The following is a 20,042-nucleotide window of genomic DNA, read 5'->3' as shown; positions in this document are numbered from 1 at the left end:
ATGCAATAGTCCGGGTGTGGTGGCTCACACCTGTAATCCCAGCACTTTGGGAGGCCGAGGCTGGTGGATCATGAGGTCAGGAGATAGAGAACATCCTGGCCAACATGGTGAAACCCCGTCTCTACTAAAAATACAAAAATTAGCTGGGCGTGGTGGCGTGTGCCTGTAATTCCAGCTACTCGAGAGGCTGAGGCAGGAGAACTGCTTGAACCAGGAAGTCAGAAGTTGCAGTGAGCTGAGATCGTGCCATTGCACTCCAGCTTGGCAACAAAGTGAGACTCCAACTCAAAAAAAAAAAAAAAAATGCAATAGTATCTGATATGTGGAGTTATACATGCAGACAAGATAAAGACAGAAAAATCATCCTGCTTTCTTTACACGTATAGAACTTAAAAACTTACTAGATTCCACCGTCATCTGGAGCAAACTATCAATAACATTAGACAGGAGTCCTTTACTGGATATTCTTAGATGACTTAATATTACTGGAACAGCTTGATATTCCAAAAACAAGGTTTTTCCTTCTTCTGTCTTCAAGTCCAAACAAAGAGAATCAAATGCCTGAGCCAGGTAATCAGCTGGAAAATAGTTATGTACAATCAACTGCAGTTTTGCTAGTTTAGGTGACAATCAGAAACAGAAGGTAAAAAAGCAATGTCGTTACTTTAACAAACTCAAAAGACAAACAAAAATTAAATAAGAGATCACAGTCTAAATTTAGATTCTAACTAATCTGTCAGAACTCAAATGGGGAAGGAGAGAGGAGACATTATGACACGGTAAATTTCATTTAGAATTTTCATGTTTTAACACCAAAATAACAAATAAGCTGCATTTTTTAATACTAAGGAAGAAAAACAATGTATCACAAATGTTTATTTTTCCATATTTGATAACTACTACATGCTTCCAAAAACTTAGTATTTCTATCTCTATAATAGCTTTCTAAGATTATGTCTTTTTGTTGCTGCTTCCTAAATGTTTACCTACTTCAAAATGTAATTTATACAAACATGCTAAATGGATTTTAAATAAGGATTTGTCTCCTAGCAAAGCTGAAACAAAAGACCAAAGATAATTTCAGAAGACTGAATATGCTCTGGTGTGTCACTTTTCATGATACATCTGCCATTAAGAATGGCAGCAAGATTTTACCCAGGCCAGCGCTGTGACGACTCCTGAATCAGAATCCCTGAAACTTTCTTAAAGATGTCCCACAGATGGCCAGGCGCGGTGGCTCACGCTTGTAATCCCAGCACTTTGGGAGGCCGAGGCGGGCGGATCACGAGGTCAGGAGATCGAGACCACGGTGAAACCCCGTCTCTACTAAAAATACAAAAAAAAAATTAGCCGGGTGTGGTGGCGGGCGCCTGTAGTCCCAGCTACTTGGAGAGGCTGAGGCAGGAGAATGGCGTGAACCCAGGAGGCGGAGCTTGCAGTGAGCTGAGATTGCACCACTGCACTCCAGCCTGGGTGACAGAGCGAGACTCCGTCTCAAAAAAAAAAAAAAAAAAAAGATGTCCCACAGATGACTGAGAAACCTGCAAGGCCAGGATTGGGAAGCACTAATTTAACCAGAATCAATGCAAATGAAGTAGTAAGATACTTGCATCATTACACTTCAGTACACTACACAACCCAAGTCCCTACTCTTACAACAGTCTTACCTTGTGCTTTTAATGTACAATAATCAAGTTTTCTAAAACTCTCCTTTCAAAATGCTATTCAGAGGAAAAAAAACCGTTCATGCTATCCAAGTAATAATTTTTATACTGAGATTTCTGTTGAAAGGAAAAGACTCAAGAGCACCATGAAATACTGAAAGTACAACAGAATCACCGTATTAAAATTTACTCTTTTGTAGCTTCATGTTGCATTTCTTCTTTGCTGTTTCAGCTTACATAATAAATAATTTAAAACCCTGGTTATTAGGAATGAGAAGTTTAGAATAACTTGTGTGAAGTGAAAATACATATGAAGCTATTTTGAGAAAGTAAGATCTGTGTCTCTGGATCAATTATAGTACACTCCATTTTTACCATTGGTAGAATTTAGTTCAAGGAACACCAACATTACCGTACTTAATTTTGTGGTTTAAAAAAATTGTAAATAAATGTGTATTAAATTCAACAAAGTTGCTAGATTCTGTTCAGACTTGCCTTATTTAGAAACATCCTTTTTTTTTTTTTTTTTAGGAACATCACAGGTAGAAGAGTATACACAGATGAAGCCTAAACGCAACTCTTCATAGGAATAAAAGTTTTATCACAGTGCCACCTACTGTATTTGACACACATTATTCTTAGTATATAATTTGACAAGATTAAACAGGTTGAATACTATACAGTTTTTAAAAATAGGCTGACTACTATATGGTATTCTTTTAAGTTTGCAAACTTTAAAAAATTGTCCTTGAGGATTAGAAAAACTGTATTTGGTTACTTTTTCACAAGTGACCTTATCTTTTAGGGATAAATCAAAATTATGTCCTCATTTTAATTTTGTCTTCATTTTAATTTATTGAATATTTCAGACTTTCTAAAAACAAGAGCAATTTAACTTCTAAAAGAGTATTTTTAAAATTTTAGTTATCAATTATATCAAAGTTGATTTCTTTTTACAAATGCTATATTATTGAGTCTTTTAACAATGTCCTGGCAATCAAATGTAACCTTTTTATTTCCTAACAAAAGTCAAACTTCAAACTATTGATCTTAATCAGTATGAAATAGGGTTTTCCATTATTTTGTTTATATGGTAAATTTAAAAATGATTAGAAAGTCTTTTACAGAAACTCCCATCAAAAGGTGAACTCTACTGCCCACGCTTTGAATCTGGGCTAACTTTGTAACTTAACCGATAAAATGTAGCAGAAATGATGCTGTGTGAATTAGAAGCCTGAGGCTCAGCTAGATACTCTTCACCTATAAACAGGCCCCTGGAGAGAGGCCAAGAAAGAACAGCAGAACCAAGCCCAGCCCAGCCAAATATCCAGCTGAGCTGAGCCCAAATTACCAACCCAAAGAATTGTGAGCTGGTAAATAAAATGGTGGTTGAGCTAAGCCACTAAGTGTCCGGCAGTTTATTAGGCAGGAATAAACAACCAATGTAGTCTAACAGACCTCAATTCTGATATCAAGTAAAACCAACTCTTAAAAGTTTTATAATAAGTAATAATGTCTATTGATAACAATAGTAGCTAGTTTAAGACTTTATGCCAGACTTGCTAAACCTTTACATCAATTCTCTTATTAAAAAATAATTGTAGTGGAAATAGTAAAACAAATAAACAAAAAAGACCTTCCAAATACCACACAGCTAGTAGTGAAGCTAAGATTCAAACCTTAGTTGTCTGACTATAGAGTTGAAGTAACTACTACGTTATACTGGCTTCCTACCAAATCAAACCTTTCTATTAACTGAGAACAGCAACAATTCCCTACATTTCTCTAGACCTAAAGTATAAGCTCACAATTTAAAAATACACAAATCTGCTTTGAGAGCCAAGTGCCAAGCAGGACAGGACAAATGTCCTAGTCCTAATGTACACATTATATATATATATATATATACACATACAATATATATACAATATATATAATGCATATATATATTTTATATATATATTGCATACAGAAGACAGTTGGCTGGGGATGGCTGGTGCCTGTAACTCCACTGCTTTGAGGGGCCAAGCTGGGAAGACAGCTTCAGCCCAGGAGTTTGAGACCAGCTTGGGCAACATGGCAAGAGCTCATCTCTACAAAAAATAAAAAATTAGATGGGCATCGTAGTGCATGCCTGTAGTCCCAGCTACTTGGAAGCCTGAGGCAAGAGGACTGCTTGAGCCCAGGAGTTCAAGGTTGTGGTGAGCTATGCTTGCACCACTGCATTCCAGCCTGAGTGACAGCGTGAGACCCCATGTCTCAAAAAAAAAAAAAAAAGAAGAAGAAAACTATTAGTAAACCAAATAATTCTATCAGATAAAATTCCTACAACTTCTTTTAACAATTTCTAGATTAAACTGGTACACATATTTTGAAGGTTTTATTAATTAAAACACACATAGATTTCTGTATCTCCATACTTATTGTTAATGACATATAATATTGTACTATGCTCATGATATGGTTAAGGGCCCAATATTTCTAGAAAAATCTGGGTCAGTTATATTAGACTGAGCCTCAGTTTGCTCTTCTGTAAAAATGACACCACCACCTACCTGACAGTTATTGCAGGGAATAAATTTGAAACAATCAAGTACGATGACTAAAACAATGCCAACAAAGTCCAAGAACTCGGTTGATGTTCATTTTCTTCACTAGTCTGACTGTGGGTCTATCAGCTATTTATCTTTTCTCATTATTACAAACAGCATATTAACATCTTGGAACATTTTTACTTTTGCAATTAATTTTTACGACAGATCTCACGAAAGGTTATGATGTATTTTGGTGATGTTTGTGAGCAGAATGTGCTTCAAAAATATTAACTTTGATACAAACAAAATTGTGCCTATATTTTATTTTAGTTCAGAGGTACATGTGCAGGTTTGTTACATAGGTACACTTGTGTCATGGTGGTTTGTTGTACAGATTATTTCATCACCCAGGTATTAAGCCTAGTACCCATTAGGTATTTTTTCCTGACCCTGTCCCTCCTCCCACCCTCTGATAGGCTCCAGTGTGTGTTGTTCCCCTCTTATGTATCCATGTGTTCTCATCATTTAGCTCCCACTTATAAATGAGAACACGTGCTATTTGATTTTCTGTTCCTGCATTAGTCTGTTAAGGATAATGGCCTCCAGCTCCATCCATGTCCCTGCAAAGGACATAATCTCATTCTTTTTGATGGCTGTATAGTATTCCATAGTGTATATGTACCACATTTTCTTTATCCAGGTTATCTTAGATGGGCATTTGGGTTGATTCCGTGACTTTGCTATTGTGAACAGTGCTGTAATGAACACAACATATGCATGTGTCCTTATAATAGAACAATTTCTATTCCTTTGGGTATATACCCAGTAATGGGATTGTTGGGTTGAATGGCATTTGTCTTTAGGTCTTCGAGGAAATGCCACACTGTCTTCCACAATGGCTGAACTAATTTACACTCATTGTAATTGTTCAATGAACAATTGTACATTGAACAGTGTACAAGTGTTCCTTTCTTTCCATAAAGAAGAGTTGTATCTTACAGTTAAGTTTTATTTCAGAGACTGAGTATAACATACTGATTAAGTGTGCAGCTAAACTTTTTTATGCCTCAATTTCCTCATTTGTAAAATTACAATAATAATATTGACATCTCATGAACTGTTGTAAGGATTAAATGAGTTAATATATATAAAGTGCTCGGCCTATAACATAGTAAGTGCTATGTAGGTGTTTATTTCTTTGGTTATCTCAGGAAGTGCATGCTCTTAGGAGTCATAAAAAATAGGCTTAAGAAGGTAGGCTTCAGCAATTGATAGAGGCTAAATTAGGCTCTGTCAAATGCAGATTGTATTGTTTTGGCACAATTATCTACCTTTGTAAACCTCATCACTAATATGAGGATAATAGTATTCAGAGATAAGGTATAAAGAGCTTAGTATCTGTGGTGTTATGATATATATATATATATATAGGTTTTCGTCTCATTAGACTTTGTTATGTTGTTGGGTGTGTTAGGCCTCAGGGGAAGGTCTCTGACCTTCTCCTGCCCTCCTTTTACTTGGCCCAAGCCAGGACTCTAATCTTTCCTGGACTTTCTGATTGTGGGTCTTAACACCCTCCCCAGAGAGAGTCCTGCCCTATATCCTGGTGGACAGAATTGTGATGTCAGGAAGCCTCCATAAAAATCCAAGAGAAAGGCTGGGTGCGGTGGCTCACGCCTGTAATCTCATCACTTTTGGGAGGCCGAGGTGGGCGGATCACCTGAATTCAGGACTTGAACACCAGCCTGGCCAACGTGGTGAAACCCCGTCTCTACTAAAAGTACAAAAATTAGCTAGGCATGGTGGCAGGCACCTGTAAGCCCAGCTACTCAGGAGGCTGAGGCAGGAGAATTGCTTGAACCTGGGAGGCTGAGTTTGCAGCGAGCCGAGATCACGCCATTGCACTCCAGCCTGGGCAACAAGAGCAAAACTCCAAAACAAACAAACAACAAAAAACAAAACACACAAGAGAAATGGGTTCAGAGAGCTTCCAGATGGCTGGACACATGGAGGTTTCTGGAGCGTGGTGCTCCAGGGAGGGGACAGAAGTTCCATGCCCCCTTCCCCTATACCTTGCCCTGTCTCTCTCTTCATCTACACCATTTGCAATATCCTTTATAATAAACTGGTTAAGCGTTTCCCTGAGTTCTATGAGCTACTCCAGCAAATTAAACCCAAAGAGGGGGTTGTGGGAACCCCAATTTGAAGCCAGTTGGTCAGAAGTTCCAGAGGGCCGGACTTGCAACTGGTGTGGCATGAGGCAGCCTTGGAGACTGAGCGCCCAACTTGTGGGATCTGACACTATCTCCAGGTGGATTGTGTCAGAAGTGAATTGGAGCAGCTTGTGTCTGCTGCTTGGTGTGTGAGGAAAAACCTCTACACATTTTGTCACAGAAGTCTTCTTCTGTGTGGATGATTATTGTCATGTGGGAGTAGAGAAAAAACACAGTTAAAGAGTTTTCCCTAGACAGCACTGTGGTGTCAAAACTCACCAAGTGGCTGGGCGCAGTGGCTCACGCCTGTAATCCCAGCACTTTGGGAGGCTGAGGCAGGCGGATCACGAGGTCAAGAGTTCGAGACCAGCCTGGCCAACATGGTGAAACCCCGTGTCTACTAAAGATAGAAAAAATTAGCCGGGTGTGGTGGTGTGTGCCTGTAATCCCAGCTACTCAGGAGGCTGAGGCAGAAGAATCGCTTGAACCTGGGAGGTGGAGGTTGCAGTGAGCCGAGACCGTGCCATTGCACTCCAGCCTGGGCGACAGGGCAAGACTCTGTCTCAAAAAACAAAAAACAAACAAACAAACAAAAACTTGCCAAGTATTATATATGCTGATTCTTATAGGAACAGTCTATTCAATATAACCAGGTATTATCTTTATAGATCTATATATACCTGGATTAAGCAGTTAATATTACATGTATTATCTAATGCATCTGCCTATTACCTAACACATTTGGCTACTTTCTGATTTTCTACTAAATTTATCAAATTTGAAACTGATGTTCCTATTTTATAAATAGGAAACATCTTCTTACTAGAGTTAGGTAAGTCTACTCTTACGATTTAAGAGTTTTTCTTATGTTTAAATGTTTAGTTCTCCCAGAATATTTTTCACTATATTTATATTTAATGATAAAGGATAAATAGCTGTATCATGACAGTGTCTGACAGTAGTTCTGAGGACCATTTTCTTTTTTGAGGCCACCAGGCTGAGGAGCTTGCAGCAAAGGGTATCTGTTAGGCAAGAACCTTGTGAGAAAGAATGGGTCATAACAAGTGTGAAGGGAGACTAGAAAGTGAAGCCAGGGAGACGTGTCAGGGCCTGTCTGTGGTCTAGGGAGCGATGATGAAGCCACTGAAAAGGTCACGGAGAGTCACCATGAGAGGCAGTATTCCTGAAATCCGGTGGCCAGGGTGTGGAGGAAAGGGGTGGCACACAGGTATCTAGGGGAGGCTAAGGAAAAGGGAATAGGTGTGACCATGAGCTCAGATGGACATGTCCCTTGGATTTGTGTGTTTATAGTTTTCCCCATATTTCGAAAATTTGGAGCCATTATGTCTTGAAATAGTTTTTGTCTCCTCTCTTCATAGACTCTAAGTACATAATATTAGAATATATGATTTTGTCTCAAAACTCACTGATGTTCTGTTTTCTTTTTTGTAGATTTTTTTTCTCTGTGTAATTCATTTCGGACAGTTTCTATTGCTGTGTATTCCAGTTCACTAGTCGTTTGTCTGCAATGTCTAATTCTCTCCAGTGTATTTTTAAATTTCAGGCATTGGGTTTTTCATCTCCAGAAATCTGACTGAAGTCTTTTTATCCCGTATCTTCCATGTATCCCCTTACCAGACTCATGTTTTCCTTTACCTTCTTGAACACAGGAATATAGTTATAGTAACTGTAGTAAAGTCTTGTCCACTAATTCTATCATCTGTATCATATGATTTGACATGATTCTATGTTCTTAAAAAAATGACTTGCACAGGGAAGCAAAGTCATTAATTCAATACATAATATGAAGTGCCTTGCCCACGCCTATGTCCTGAATGGTATTGCCTAGGTTTTCTTGTAGGATTTTAATGGTTTTAGGTCTAACATTTAAGTCTTTAATCCATCTTGAATTAATTTTTGTATAAGGTGTAAGGAAGGGATCCAGTTTCAGCTTTCTACATATGGCTAGCCAGTTTTCCCAGCACCATTCATTAAATAGGGAATCCTTTCCCCATTTCTTGTTTTTGTCAGGTTTGTCAAAGATCAGATAGTTGTAGATATGCGGCATCATTTCTGAGGGCTCTGTTCTGTTCCATTGATCTATGTCTCTGTTGTGGTACCAGTACCATGCTGTTTTGGTTACTGTAGCCTTGTAGTATAGTTTGAAGTCAGGTAGCATGATGCCTCCAGCTTTGTTCTTTTGGCTTAGGATTGACTTGGCGATGCGGGCTCTTTTTTGGTTCCATATGAACTTTAAAGTAGTTTTTTCCAATTCTGTGAAGAAAGTCATTCATACCTTGATGGGAATGGCATTGAATCTATAAACTATCTTGGGCAGTATGGCCATTTTCACAATATTGATTTTTCCAACCCATGAGCATGCAATGTTCTTCCATTTGTTTGTATCCTCTTTTATTTCATTGAGCAGTGGTTAAACACCAAAAGCAATGGCAACAAAAGCCAAAATTGACAAATGGGATCTCATTAAACTAAAGAGCTTCTGCACAGCAAAAGAAACTACCATCAGAGTGAACAGGCAACCTACAGAATGGGAGAAAATTTTTGCAACCTACTCATCTGACAAAGGGCTAATATCCAGAATCTACAATGAACTCAAACAAATTTACAAGAAAAAAACAAACAACCCCATCAAAAAGTGGGCAAAGGACATGAACAGACACTTCTCAAAAGAAGACATTTATGCAGCCAAAAAACACATGAAGAAATGCTCATCATCACTGGCCATCAGAGAAATGCAAATCAAAACCACAGTGAGATACCATCTCACACCAGTTAGAATGGCCATCATTAAAAAAGCAGGAAACAACACGTGCTGGAGAGGATGTGGAGAAATAGGAACACTTTTACACTGTTGGTGGGACTGTAAACTAGTTCAACCATTGTGGAAGTCAGTGTGGCGATTCCTCAGGGATCTAGAACTAGAAATACCATTTGACCCAGCCATCCCATTACTGGGTATATACCCAAAGGACTATAAATCATGCTGCTATAAAGACACATGCACACGTATGTTTATTGCGGCACTATTCACAATAGCAAAGAGTTGGAACCAACCCAAATGTCCAACAACGATAGACTGGATTAAGAAAATGTGGCACATATACACCATGGAATACTATGCAGCCATAAAAAATGATGAGTTCGTGTCCTTTGTAGGGACATGGATGAAACTGGAAAACATCATTCTCAGTAAACTATCGCAAGGCCAAAAATCCAAACACCACATGTTCTCACTCATAGGTGGGAATTGAACAATGAGAACTCATGGACACAGGAAGGGGAACATCACACTCTGGGGACTGTTGTGGGGTGGGGGGAGGGGGGAGGGACAGCATTAGGAGATATACCTAATGCTAAATGACGAGTTAATGGGTGCAGGAAATCAACATGGCACATGGATACATATGTAACAAACCTGCACATTGTGCACATGTACCCTAAAACCTAAAGTATAATAAAAAAAAAATATGAAGTGCCAATTTTGATTCATTTCTGGACTTCCTATTCCCACTGTCCTATTTTGATTTATTAAATAAATTATTAACTCATTTTGTATCATTACATATTAGGATTGTTTTAAAGTTGGCTAAGCCTCTGCCCCAGTGTTGCTGCTTTACTTGTTTTAAATCAATGCATTTGTTGCAAATTTTTCCACATAAATTTCCCTATCACTTCCTCAACTTACGAAACTATATTAGAATTTTAACTGGTATTATACATTAAGCCATGTGGGACATCTTATTTTTACAACACTTCGTCTTCATAGGCAGGAAAAATAAAAGTTCTTTATTTCTGACATTTAACTTCAGCAATAATCTTCATCAACCTATTCATTCATCCATTATTTATCCATATTCTTATGCCCTGTTATATTTCTTTGAAAGCCCTCGATTAATGTAGAGTCTCCACAAATTAATGGTTTTCTCTACTCCTTCCCAATATTCATACTTCATTTTTTCATGGCTCATTACAGATGTCCAAAACTGCTGCACACAAGTGGTGACAGAAAGCACCTAATTCCCTTCTATTTCACATAAATATCCCTTATTGCATTTTTGCCTTTTTTAGCATATTATCAGAAATGAACATTATATGTTATTAAATGATATAATAATGTATGTTGATATATTATTTCAAACATCTTAGTTAAACGATAAATGATTAATAATTTTTCTTATATTAAATTGGCTTCAAATTCTTGATACTCACATTATTTGATCTTTAGTGAATATATGCTTTAATGTGTGGCTATGGTCTGTCAGCTAAAATTCTTATTTAGAATCTATTTACCTGTGGGTATGTAAGTGTGTGTGCATTTTTTTTTAAGATTCGGAGATAGGCCTGTGGTGAACTTTATTTTGAGCTAATCCCTGCTTCTCGTAAGTGACCTTTCACACACTAACCACCTAGTCTATTGTAATTTTGAGAACCATAACCATAAGGTGGCAAAATAATTAAGAAGGCAGTTATATGCTTTTTTACTTTTTCATCAATTCCATACCACTGGGAGTAACTAAATAAAATATAGTTCAAAGAAAGAAGTCAAATTAAATGACAGTCATTGCCCATTAATAAAAATAACAATCTGAGTCATATAATTTAACAAACAGGGAAGACAGAAAGATGGTATATTTATTGCCTGACTACACTGGCATAACTCACTTTAACAAAAATTACCACATTTAATAATATAACCTGTTATAGCTAAATATTAAACACATATTAATTAGGGCCAACTTTGAAGGATTTCTAATTCATCCATTTCCTTATTCACTATTCTATATGAAGGACTACACTAGGTGCAGGGTCATTACAAACAAGTTTTTTCTTCAGGAAACTTACAAGCTAGTGCAAGCACTGAAAAACATTTTCTGTAAAGGGCCAGATGACAGTATTATAGGCTTTGGGGGCCATACAGTCTCTGCTGCCAACTACTCAACTCTGTCACTGTAGGGCAAAGAGTCATAGATAATATACAACAAATGAGCATGGTTGTGGGAGAAAACTTCATTTACAAAACAGGTGGTAGGCCAGATTTTGCCCATGGACTAGTTTGCCAACCCATTCACTAGTGGAAAATAATTAACTAACTAGCAATTTCAATTTGATGTGACAAATACAAATAGATGTAGGCAAAGGTTGTTATGGCAATATGACCTAAGACTATCAAAGGCCTCTTGGGAGGAGGCAACAATCCAACTAATGACTTCAATTTCTCAAATTCAGCAAATAAAAGTAGCTTTTTATAATGTGTAACCATTATAAAACAATTCAAAACCTCATTCTGAAAATGTACAACGTATCTGATAAAAGAATTGCTTTAATATATGATATTCTCTACTGTTTCTCAAAATTAACCATAAGTACAATTGAAAGCTTACCTTGAGTGACTGTTTTGAGAACAATTAAGGTTGATAAAAATCTCAATGGCAAATTGGAGCTCTTAAAGAAAGCAGCTGTCTTTGGTTTATTCTCCACAGAATGCTGTGAACTATCCTGAATTCCTTTAGTTACCACTCCTTTAAAAATGTCTTCACCCAATCTCCTCAATGTTGATGTCATAGTCGAGTGCTGTTAAAAATATGTATAATCTTAGTATATTTATTCATGTTCAGAATGTATCTTTTTTTTTTTTTGGAGACACAGTCTTGCTCTGTTGCCCAGGTTGGAGTGCAGTAGTGTAATCATGGCTCACTGCAGCCTCAAACTCCTGGGCTCAAGCAATCCTCCTACCTCAGCCTCCCAAGAAGCTGGGACTACAGGTACTCACTATCACACCCAAGTTTTTTTTTTTTTTTTTTGGTAGAGATGGGTCTAAGTTGCTGTGGCTGGTCTCGAACTCTTGGGCTCAAGTGATCCTCCTACCGTGGCCTCCCAAAATGCTGGGATTACAGGATCATGAGCCACTGTGCCTGGCCAATAACTATTTTAAATATTAAATCAAATATATGTATTAAAAGTAAGTGAATCTGTGGCTAAAGTTGAAAATATGTAAAATTGGAAAGTGACAATTTTATCAACTTAAAAAATTATTTAAGTATGACTGTATATTTTTCTAAAAGGTGTAAGAACATAAGATCATGTTATATTTCTGACCCAGAGAAATATCAAGGGAATAGAGGTGGACTACCTACTCTCTCAGTTGCTGATTGCTCCACCATCAATGAAAACCAGCTTATCAGGCACATCTTTCTGTGTTCGCTTATGAAATGATTATCTAGAGCCTCAGTCCCTTCAGCTAACTCTGACTACAAAAGTAATAGCGACTCCAAAAACTTTTAGCAATTTCAAAACAGTAAAATACTGGGTTAGAATCATAGATAATTCTCATGGAGAATAAAACAAAAAAAAATGGGCAAAATAGAAATAGTAACATGAAACTACCTCTAAAATAATATATGATCTAATGGTATTTGATTTATCTATTAAGAATAAAATGAGGCTGGGAGCGGTGGCTCACGCCTGTAATCCCAACACTTTGGGAGGCCGAGGCGGGCAGATCATGAGGTCAGGAGATCGAGACCATCCTGGCTAACACGGTGAAACCCTGTCTCTACTAAAAATACAAAAAATTAGCCGGGCGTGGTGGCGGGTGCCTGTAGTCCCAGCTACTTGGGAGGCTGAGGTAGGAGAATGGTGTGAACATGGCAGGCGGAGCTTGCAGTGAGCTGAGATCACACCACTGCACTCCAGCCTGGGTGACAGAGTGAGACTCCATCTCAAAAAAAAAAAAAAAAAATCAAATGAAAGGAAAGCATTTCAAACTGTTGCAGATCAGAATGCTTAATTAACCCAGATTTGGTTAAAAACTTAAAATTTCCTTTATTATGACCCAATTCTCCAATCTCATGTGACTGAGTTTTTATAGCAGTTTCCCCTATCTGCATGGAAATTTGTGACCAACTGGTTCCTAACTCAGTATTGATCCTGCAATGTGGGTAAGTTTTAGCTTTTAAATTTCTGCATCTAAAATTAAAAATAAATCTATTGAGGTTTTGCAGGTGACAAAGGCCAAATGGTTGAATGGTCAGACACACAAGCAGTGCAATCTAATTTAAATATATTGTCAGTACAATTTTTATATTATTAGAAAAAAAAATACATGTGTTTTTAAACCTTTGTGTAAAATATAGAAAAAAATGTTCAAAACTCTACTTACAATAAGTGTGTTAAATGACAGGATTAAGGTAAATTTTTTTTGTTTTTAAAATTATCTCTAATGCTTTACTACTATACTTTTATAATGAAAAAATAAACTTGAAAAAAAAAAATGTGGGCCGGGCGCAGTGGCTCACGCCTGTAATCCCAGCACTTTGGGAAGCCAAGGCGAGCGGATCACAAAGTCAGCAGATCAAGACCATTCTGGCCAACATGGTGAAACCCCATCTCTACTAAAAATACAAAAATTAACTGGGCGTGGTGGCGCACACCTGTAATCCCAGCTATTCAGGAGTGTGAGGCAGGAGAATTGCTTGAACCTGGGAGTCGGAGGTTGCAGTGAGCCGAGATCATGCCACTGCTCTCCAGCCTGGATGACAGAGCAAGACTCTGTTTCAAAAAAAAAAAAAAAAAAAATGTGGATAGTATTTGCCTTTAATTGAAGGAAAAGAGAAAAAAAATCCAAAAATAGCACTCTGGATTGTTGCTGAAGCTTCACCTAAGGATGCTAAAACTTTTGCTGAAACAAATCTAGACCCAAAATGTCTAGTTTTCAATTTAAAATCACCCATCATTCCAAGGACCAGAAAGATTTCAGACTGAATGAAGAAAAGACAATCAATAGCTGCCAACACCGACAGGACAGAATGTTAGAATTGTCTGACAAAGATTCTAAAGTAGTCATGACAAAAGGAACACCTGCATATGCTTTTAGAAAATCTCACTGAAGACATAGAAAGCCTTACCAAAGAAGACATAGAAAAAGAACCAAGTGAATATTTCAGAACTGGAAATACAATAACAGTCTCAATAACAGAATGGAGAGGATGGAGGAAAGAATAACTGGAAAATAAAACAACAGAAAACACCCAACCTGAACAACTGCAAACAATCTAGAAAAATAACAAAAACAACAACAACCAGAACTTCAAGGAATAACAAAACATCTAAAATCACGTCATTAGAATCCAAGAAAGGAAAAATCAGGTAGGGCTGAAAAAGCACTTGAAGAAACTGGGGGCGGTGGCTCACAGTTGCACTCCCGGCACTTTAGGAGGCCAAGATGGAAGATCGCTTGAGCCTAGGAGTTCAAGACCAGCCTGGGCAACATAGGGAGACCCTATCTCTACAAAACAAAAAAAATTAACCAGGTAAGGTAGTACATGACTGTGGTCCCAGCTTGAGCCCAGGAGGGTGAGGCTGCAGTAAGGTGTGATTGTGCCACTGCACTCTAGCCTGGGCAACAGAGCAAGATTGTCTCCAAAAAAAAAAAGAAACACATACACACATACACAAAACATGAACTTGAAGAAATAATGACTGAAAACTTCCTGGACTTGGCAAAAAACGTGCCCAGAGACTGAAGAAACTAAACAAACACCAAACATGCTAAAATAAAGAGATCGACACCAAGACCCACCATAGTCAAACTTATAAACACTAAAGACAAATGTGTGTGAGAGAAATGAGACCTTACATATATGAGGAAAATAACTCAAATGACAGATTTCTTATCAGACCATGGAGGGCAGAAAGAATTGGCACATTTTTCAAGTACTGAAAGTAAAGAATTGTCACCCTAGAATCTGATAGCCGGTGAAAATATCCTTCAGGAATTGAAAGGAAATAAAAATATGTTAAGAAAAACTAAGAGTTTGTGTCATCAGCAAACCTACTCTAGGCCAGATGCGGTGGCTTATGCCTATAATCCCAGCACTTTGGGAGGCTGCGGCAGGTGGATCACTTGAGGTCAGGAGTTTGAGACCAGCCTGGCCAACATGGCAAAACCCCATCTCAACTAAAAATACAAAAAGTAGACGGGCATGGTGGTGGGCACCTGTAATCCCAGCTACTTGGGAGGGTGAGGCAGGAGCATGGTTTTAACCCAGGAGATGGAGGTTGCAGTGAGCCAAGATCGTGCCACTGCAGTCTAGCCTGGGCAGCAGAGCAAGACCCTGTCTCAAAAGAAAAAGAAAAAAAACTACTCCAAAGAACAGATAAAGAAGTCCTCTAAACAGATAGATAGGATATAATCAAAGAGGGAACTGTGGCACATCTGGAAGGAGAGAAGAACATAGCAAACAAAAATATGGGTAAATACAATAAACTTTCCTTCTCTTCTTGAGTTTTATAAATTCTGTTTGATGGCTGAAGCAAAAATGGTAACATTCTCTAATGTGGTTCTAAGCGTATATAGAAAAGGTTAAGGGATAAAAAGGGAAGTAAAGTTTGTGCTTTATTCAAACCGGTAAAATGACAATACCAACAGAATGAATAAGTTATACATAATGTTGTAGTGAATGCTTATAATTTTATGTTGCCCTGGCATTCATTTTATATATAAGTTGGACTTTTTCACCCTAGAAGCAGGGATCAGTCACTTTTAACACCGTTTCCAGTTCTAAATCCCCAGTTCCTAAATATGTTTGATCCAGATACCTGCCTTAGACAACTCCTCCCTGATGACCACTTCCCTATGGGATAGCTAGATGCAGCCCACACAACTTGTCTCACAGACCCTCACACCTCACTATGGACTGTGTGAATATGCCACAGTGACTACCTCTTAGAACTCATGCCTGCTTGCTTTAAACTCAACAAACAAAACACTCTGTGAAAAACCTGTATGGGTAACATCCTGGACTCCAATAAGGGCACTTGCCCACAGGTCCCTTTCTCTCTCTCTCACTCTCTCTCCCTGCCTGTGTTTCCTGACTTCCAAGTATGTGGACTCCAGGTTTGCCATGTAACTCCCAGGACCTAAAAGTAATAAATTCTTTATTTCAGCCAGATGGGCTGGCTCACGTCTGTAATTCCAACAATTTGGGAAGCCAAGGCAGGAGGATCACTTGAGGCCAAGAGTTAGAGACCAGCCTGGGCAACAAAGCAAGACACTGCCTCTACCAGAAAAAAAAAAAAAAAAATTTTTTTAATTAGCTATGTGTGGTGGCGAACGTCTGTAATCCTAGCTACATAGGAGGCTGAGGCAGGAGGATTGCTTGAGCCCAGGGGCTGCAGGCTGCAGTGATCTATGATCACCACTGCACTCCTGCCTGAGCAACAGAGTGAGACTCTGTCTCAAAAACAAACAAACAAGAAAAACCCTTGACTTCCAACTTCTATGACTTCTAATCATTGGAGGGGTACTCTCTATCTTAAAGATCCTAAATTAAAACAAATGTAATAACAAGAACGATTAGAAAAGTTAGACAAAGAGATACACTCAATACACTATAGATAGAGGAAAATAAAATTCTAAAAAATGTTCAAGTAACCCATAAGAAAGCAGAAAAATGAACCAAAGAAATGAAAAAGAGAAACAAAAAGAACCACCCACTGTAGTTAAAAAAATAAAGTTACAGCTTAAGCCCTAACATTGATAAGTACATTACATGTAAATGGCCTAAAACACCAATTAAACACAGAGCTTGACAAAGTTTATTTTTTCTAAATCCAGCTATATGCTATTTATTTTTAAAAAAACTCATTCTAGATATAATATAAGCAGGTCAAAAGAAAAAGACTGGGAAAAGATATATTATTAGAACATGAATCAAAGGAAGCCAGAAATCTCTATATTAGTATCAGATAGAGATTTCAGAGGCAATGCAAATGATCAGAGATAGAGAAGGACATTATAAAATGAAAGAAAGGGCGAATCCACCAAGACATAATCCTAAATTTACAAGAACACAGTTACAAAATATGTGAGGCAAAACAGATGAAGGTTGTAACATATAAATCTACAATTATAGCTGGAGACTTCAACATTCATCTATCTCTCCACACTTGATAGAACAGGACAAAGTATCCGCAAGGATATAAAACAACTCACAAACACCATCAACCAACAGGATCAAATTGACATTTATGCAACACTCTACCAAACAACAGAATACATATTCTCAGCCATAAAACAACCTCAACAATACAACTAAACTAGAAAAACAGAATAACAGAAACACAACAAACTTCTAAAGAATTCAAGGGTTGAGCCAGACACGGTGGCTCATACCTGTAATCCCAGTACTTTGGGAGGCCGAGGTGGGCAGATCGCTTGAGGTCAACATGGTGAAACCCCATCTCTACTAAAAAAAAAAAAAAAAACACACACACAAAAATTAGCCAGGTGTGGTGGTGGGCATCTGTAATCCCAGCTACTTGGGAGGCTGACGCAAGAGAATCACTTGAGCCTGGGAGGCGGAGGTTGCAATGAGCCGAGACTGCGCCAGTGAACTCCAGCCTAGGTAAGAGAGTGAGTGAGGCTCTGTTTCAAAAAAAAAAAGAAAAAGAAAAACATAAATGAAACAAAGAGATGATCCTTTGAAAGATCAATAAAATGGAGAAACGGAGAAACTTCTAGCAAAAAAGGCGAAGTAAAGAAAGAAAACACAAATTATCCATATCAAGAAGGAAATAAGGCTACCACTACAGATACTGAAGACATCAAAAGGATAAGATAATACTATGAAAAACTCTACACACATAAATTTGCATACATTTGAATGGTTCAGTTCCTTAAAAAGCACAAACTACTACAAATCATCAGTATGAATTACATAACTAGAACAGCCCTGTAACTATTAAAGAACTTAAATTCATAATTTAAAACCTCCCCCAAAAGAAATCTCATCCACATAGTTTCACTGGAGAATTCTACCAAATGTTTAAAGAAGAATGAACACTTAGTCTACATAATTTCTTCCAGAAAATATAAAGGATAAGACCCTTCCCAATTCATTTTATGAACCTAATATTGCCCTGATACAAAACCAGAGAGTTCAAAACTATAGACAAATATCTCTCATGAATATAGAAACAAAAGTCCTTAACAAAATATTAGCAAATAGAATTTGCTAATATAAAAACATATAAAAAGAATTAAACCCCACAACCAAGTGGGTTTTATTTCAGAGAGGCATGACTAATTTAATAATTCAAAGTCAATGTAATTCATATTAACAAGTTAAAGATGAAAAAGATCATGTATCAATCAATGCAGAAAAAGTATCTAAAAAAATTCAACATGATTCATGATTTTTAAAAAACTCAGAAAAATAGGAATACAGGGGAACTTGATTGAAAGTATCTATGAAAATACTACAGCTAATATTATACTTAGTAATGGCAGAATGAATTTTCCTCCTAAGAGGAGAAACAAGGCAAGGATGACTACTCTCACCATCATATTCGACACACTGCTAGAAACTCTAGCTAACGCAGTGAGGTTGGGAAAGGAAATTAAAGGCATACATATCAAAAAGAAAAAAAAAAACACAACACTGTCTTCATCTGCAGATAACATGATTTTCTATGTAAAAATCCTGAGGAACCTTCAAGAAAACTCCTAAAACTAGTAAGGTCAGGGTTACAGGATACAAAATAAACAAAAAACAATTTTACTTCTATACATTATCAATGAGCATGTAAATATCAACAGTAAAAAGACAATACCAATTAAAATTGCTCAAAAAATTTAAATACTCGGCCGGGCGCGGTGGCTCACACTTGTAACCCTAGCACTTTGGGAGGCCGAGGCGGGCGGATCACAAGGTCAGGAGATCGAGACCACGGTAAAACGCTGTCTCTACTAAAAACACAAAAAATTAGCCGGACGTGGTGGCAGGTGCCTGTAGTCCCAGCTACTCAGAGAGGCTGAGGCAGAAGAATGGCGTGAAACCGGGAGGCAGAGCTTGCAGTGAGCCAAGATCGCGCCACTGCACTCCAACCTGGGTGACAGAGCGAGACTCCGTCTCAAAAAAAAAAAAAAAAAAAAAAAAAAAAAAATTTAAATACTCAGCCAAAAATGTAAACAAGAACGCAGCAATTTTACGCTGAAAACTGTACAACACTGATAAATCAAAGTTCTAAATAAGTGGACAGACATTTTATGTTCATAAATTGTAAGACTCAACAAAGGAAAGACGTCAATTATTCTCAAATTGATATACAGGTTTAACACAATTCATATCAAAATCCCCGCAAGACATAGATAGGGAAGATTATTCTGAAATACAGAGAATATATTCAAAACAGATATTGTGAAACAAGATCAAGAGGTAATATTAGGTGGAGTATTACTTATAGATAAATTCCTATTAACCAATTACCTGTGCTCCAGCATCTAGCTGCCTTAGGGACCAATATATACATTTTACAAAAGGCTTGTGAAGTTTGATATTCACAAATGGCATCCACTGTAGCTGCTCTGTCATCAGAGGCAAAAGCTAAAGATAAAATGATGGAAAATAAATATAAAGGCACAGTATTTTTAAATGTCTGAAATCAATTACCACAATTTTCAAAAATTATCTTTAAAAACAAAACAAAACAAAGAGTTCTCCAACAAAAAACCTTCATTTTAAAACTATATGCAATACAATTTGGCAATATGTATTTTAGTTTTTATATGTGCATTTTCTTTCATCCAGCAATAACAGCACATCTAGTTT

At 37.5% G+C, this 20,042-nt stretch overlaps 1 protein-coding gene across 7 annotated transcripts in view; it reads right to left on the bottom strand.

Moving 5' to 3' along the window:
- Positions 1–20,042, bottom strand: part of LOC129461840 (coiled-coil domain-containing protein 138) — an 80,165-nt gene that overhangs the window by 13,846 nt on the left and 46,277 nt on the right. For 6 of the 7 annotated variants that reach the window (XR_010115419.1, XM_063616678.1, XM_063616677.1 and 3 more), the window contains 3 exons: positions 19,701–19,817; positions 11,814–12,003; positions 402–578 (listed from right to left, as the gene is read on the bottom strand). Coding sequence is in view for 6 of the 7 variants with exons in the window: in XM_063616678.1 (XP_063472748.1) it covers positions 402–578; positions 11,814–12,003; positions 19,701–19,817 (484 nt within the window). In the remaining variant the exon portion in view is untranslated. The remainder of the gene's footprint in view (positions 1–401; positions 579–11,813; positions 12,004–19,700; positions 19,818–20,042) is intronic. The other variant, XM_063616679.1, reaches the window with a different exon arrangement.

Source organism: Symphalangus syndactylus, chromosome 14, assembly GCF_028878055.3.
Source record: "Symphalangus syndactylus isolate Jambi chromosome 14, NHGRI_mSymSyn1-v2.1_pri, whole genome shotgun sequence".
NCBI lineage: Eukaryota > Metazoa > Chordata > Mammalia > Primates > Hylobatidae > Symphalangus > Symphalangus syndactylus.
This window is presented reverse-complemented; position numbering and strand designations above follow the sequence as displayed.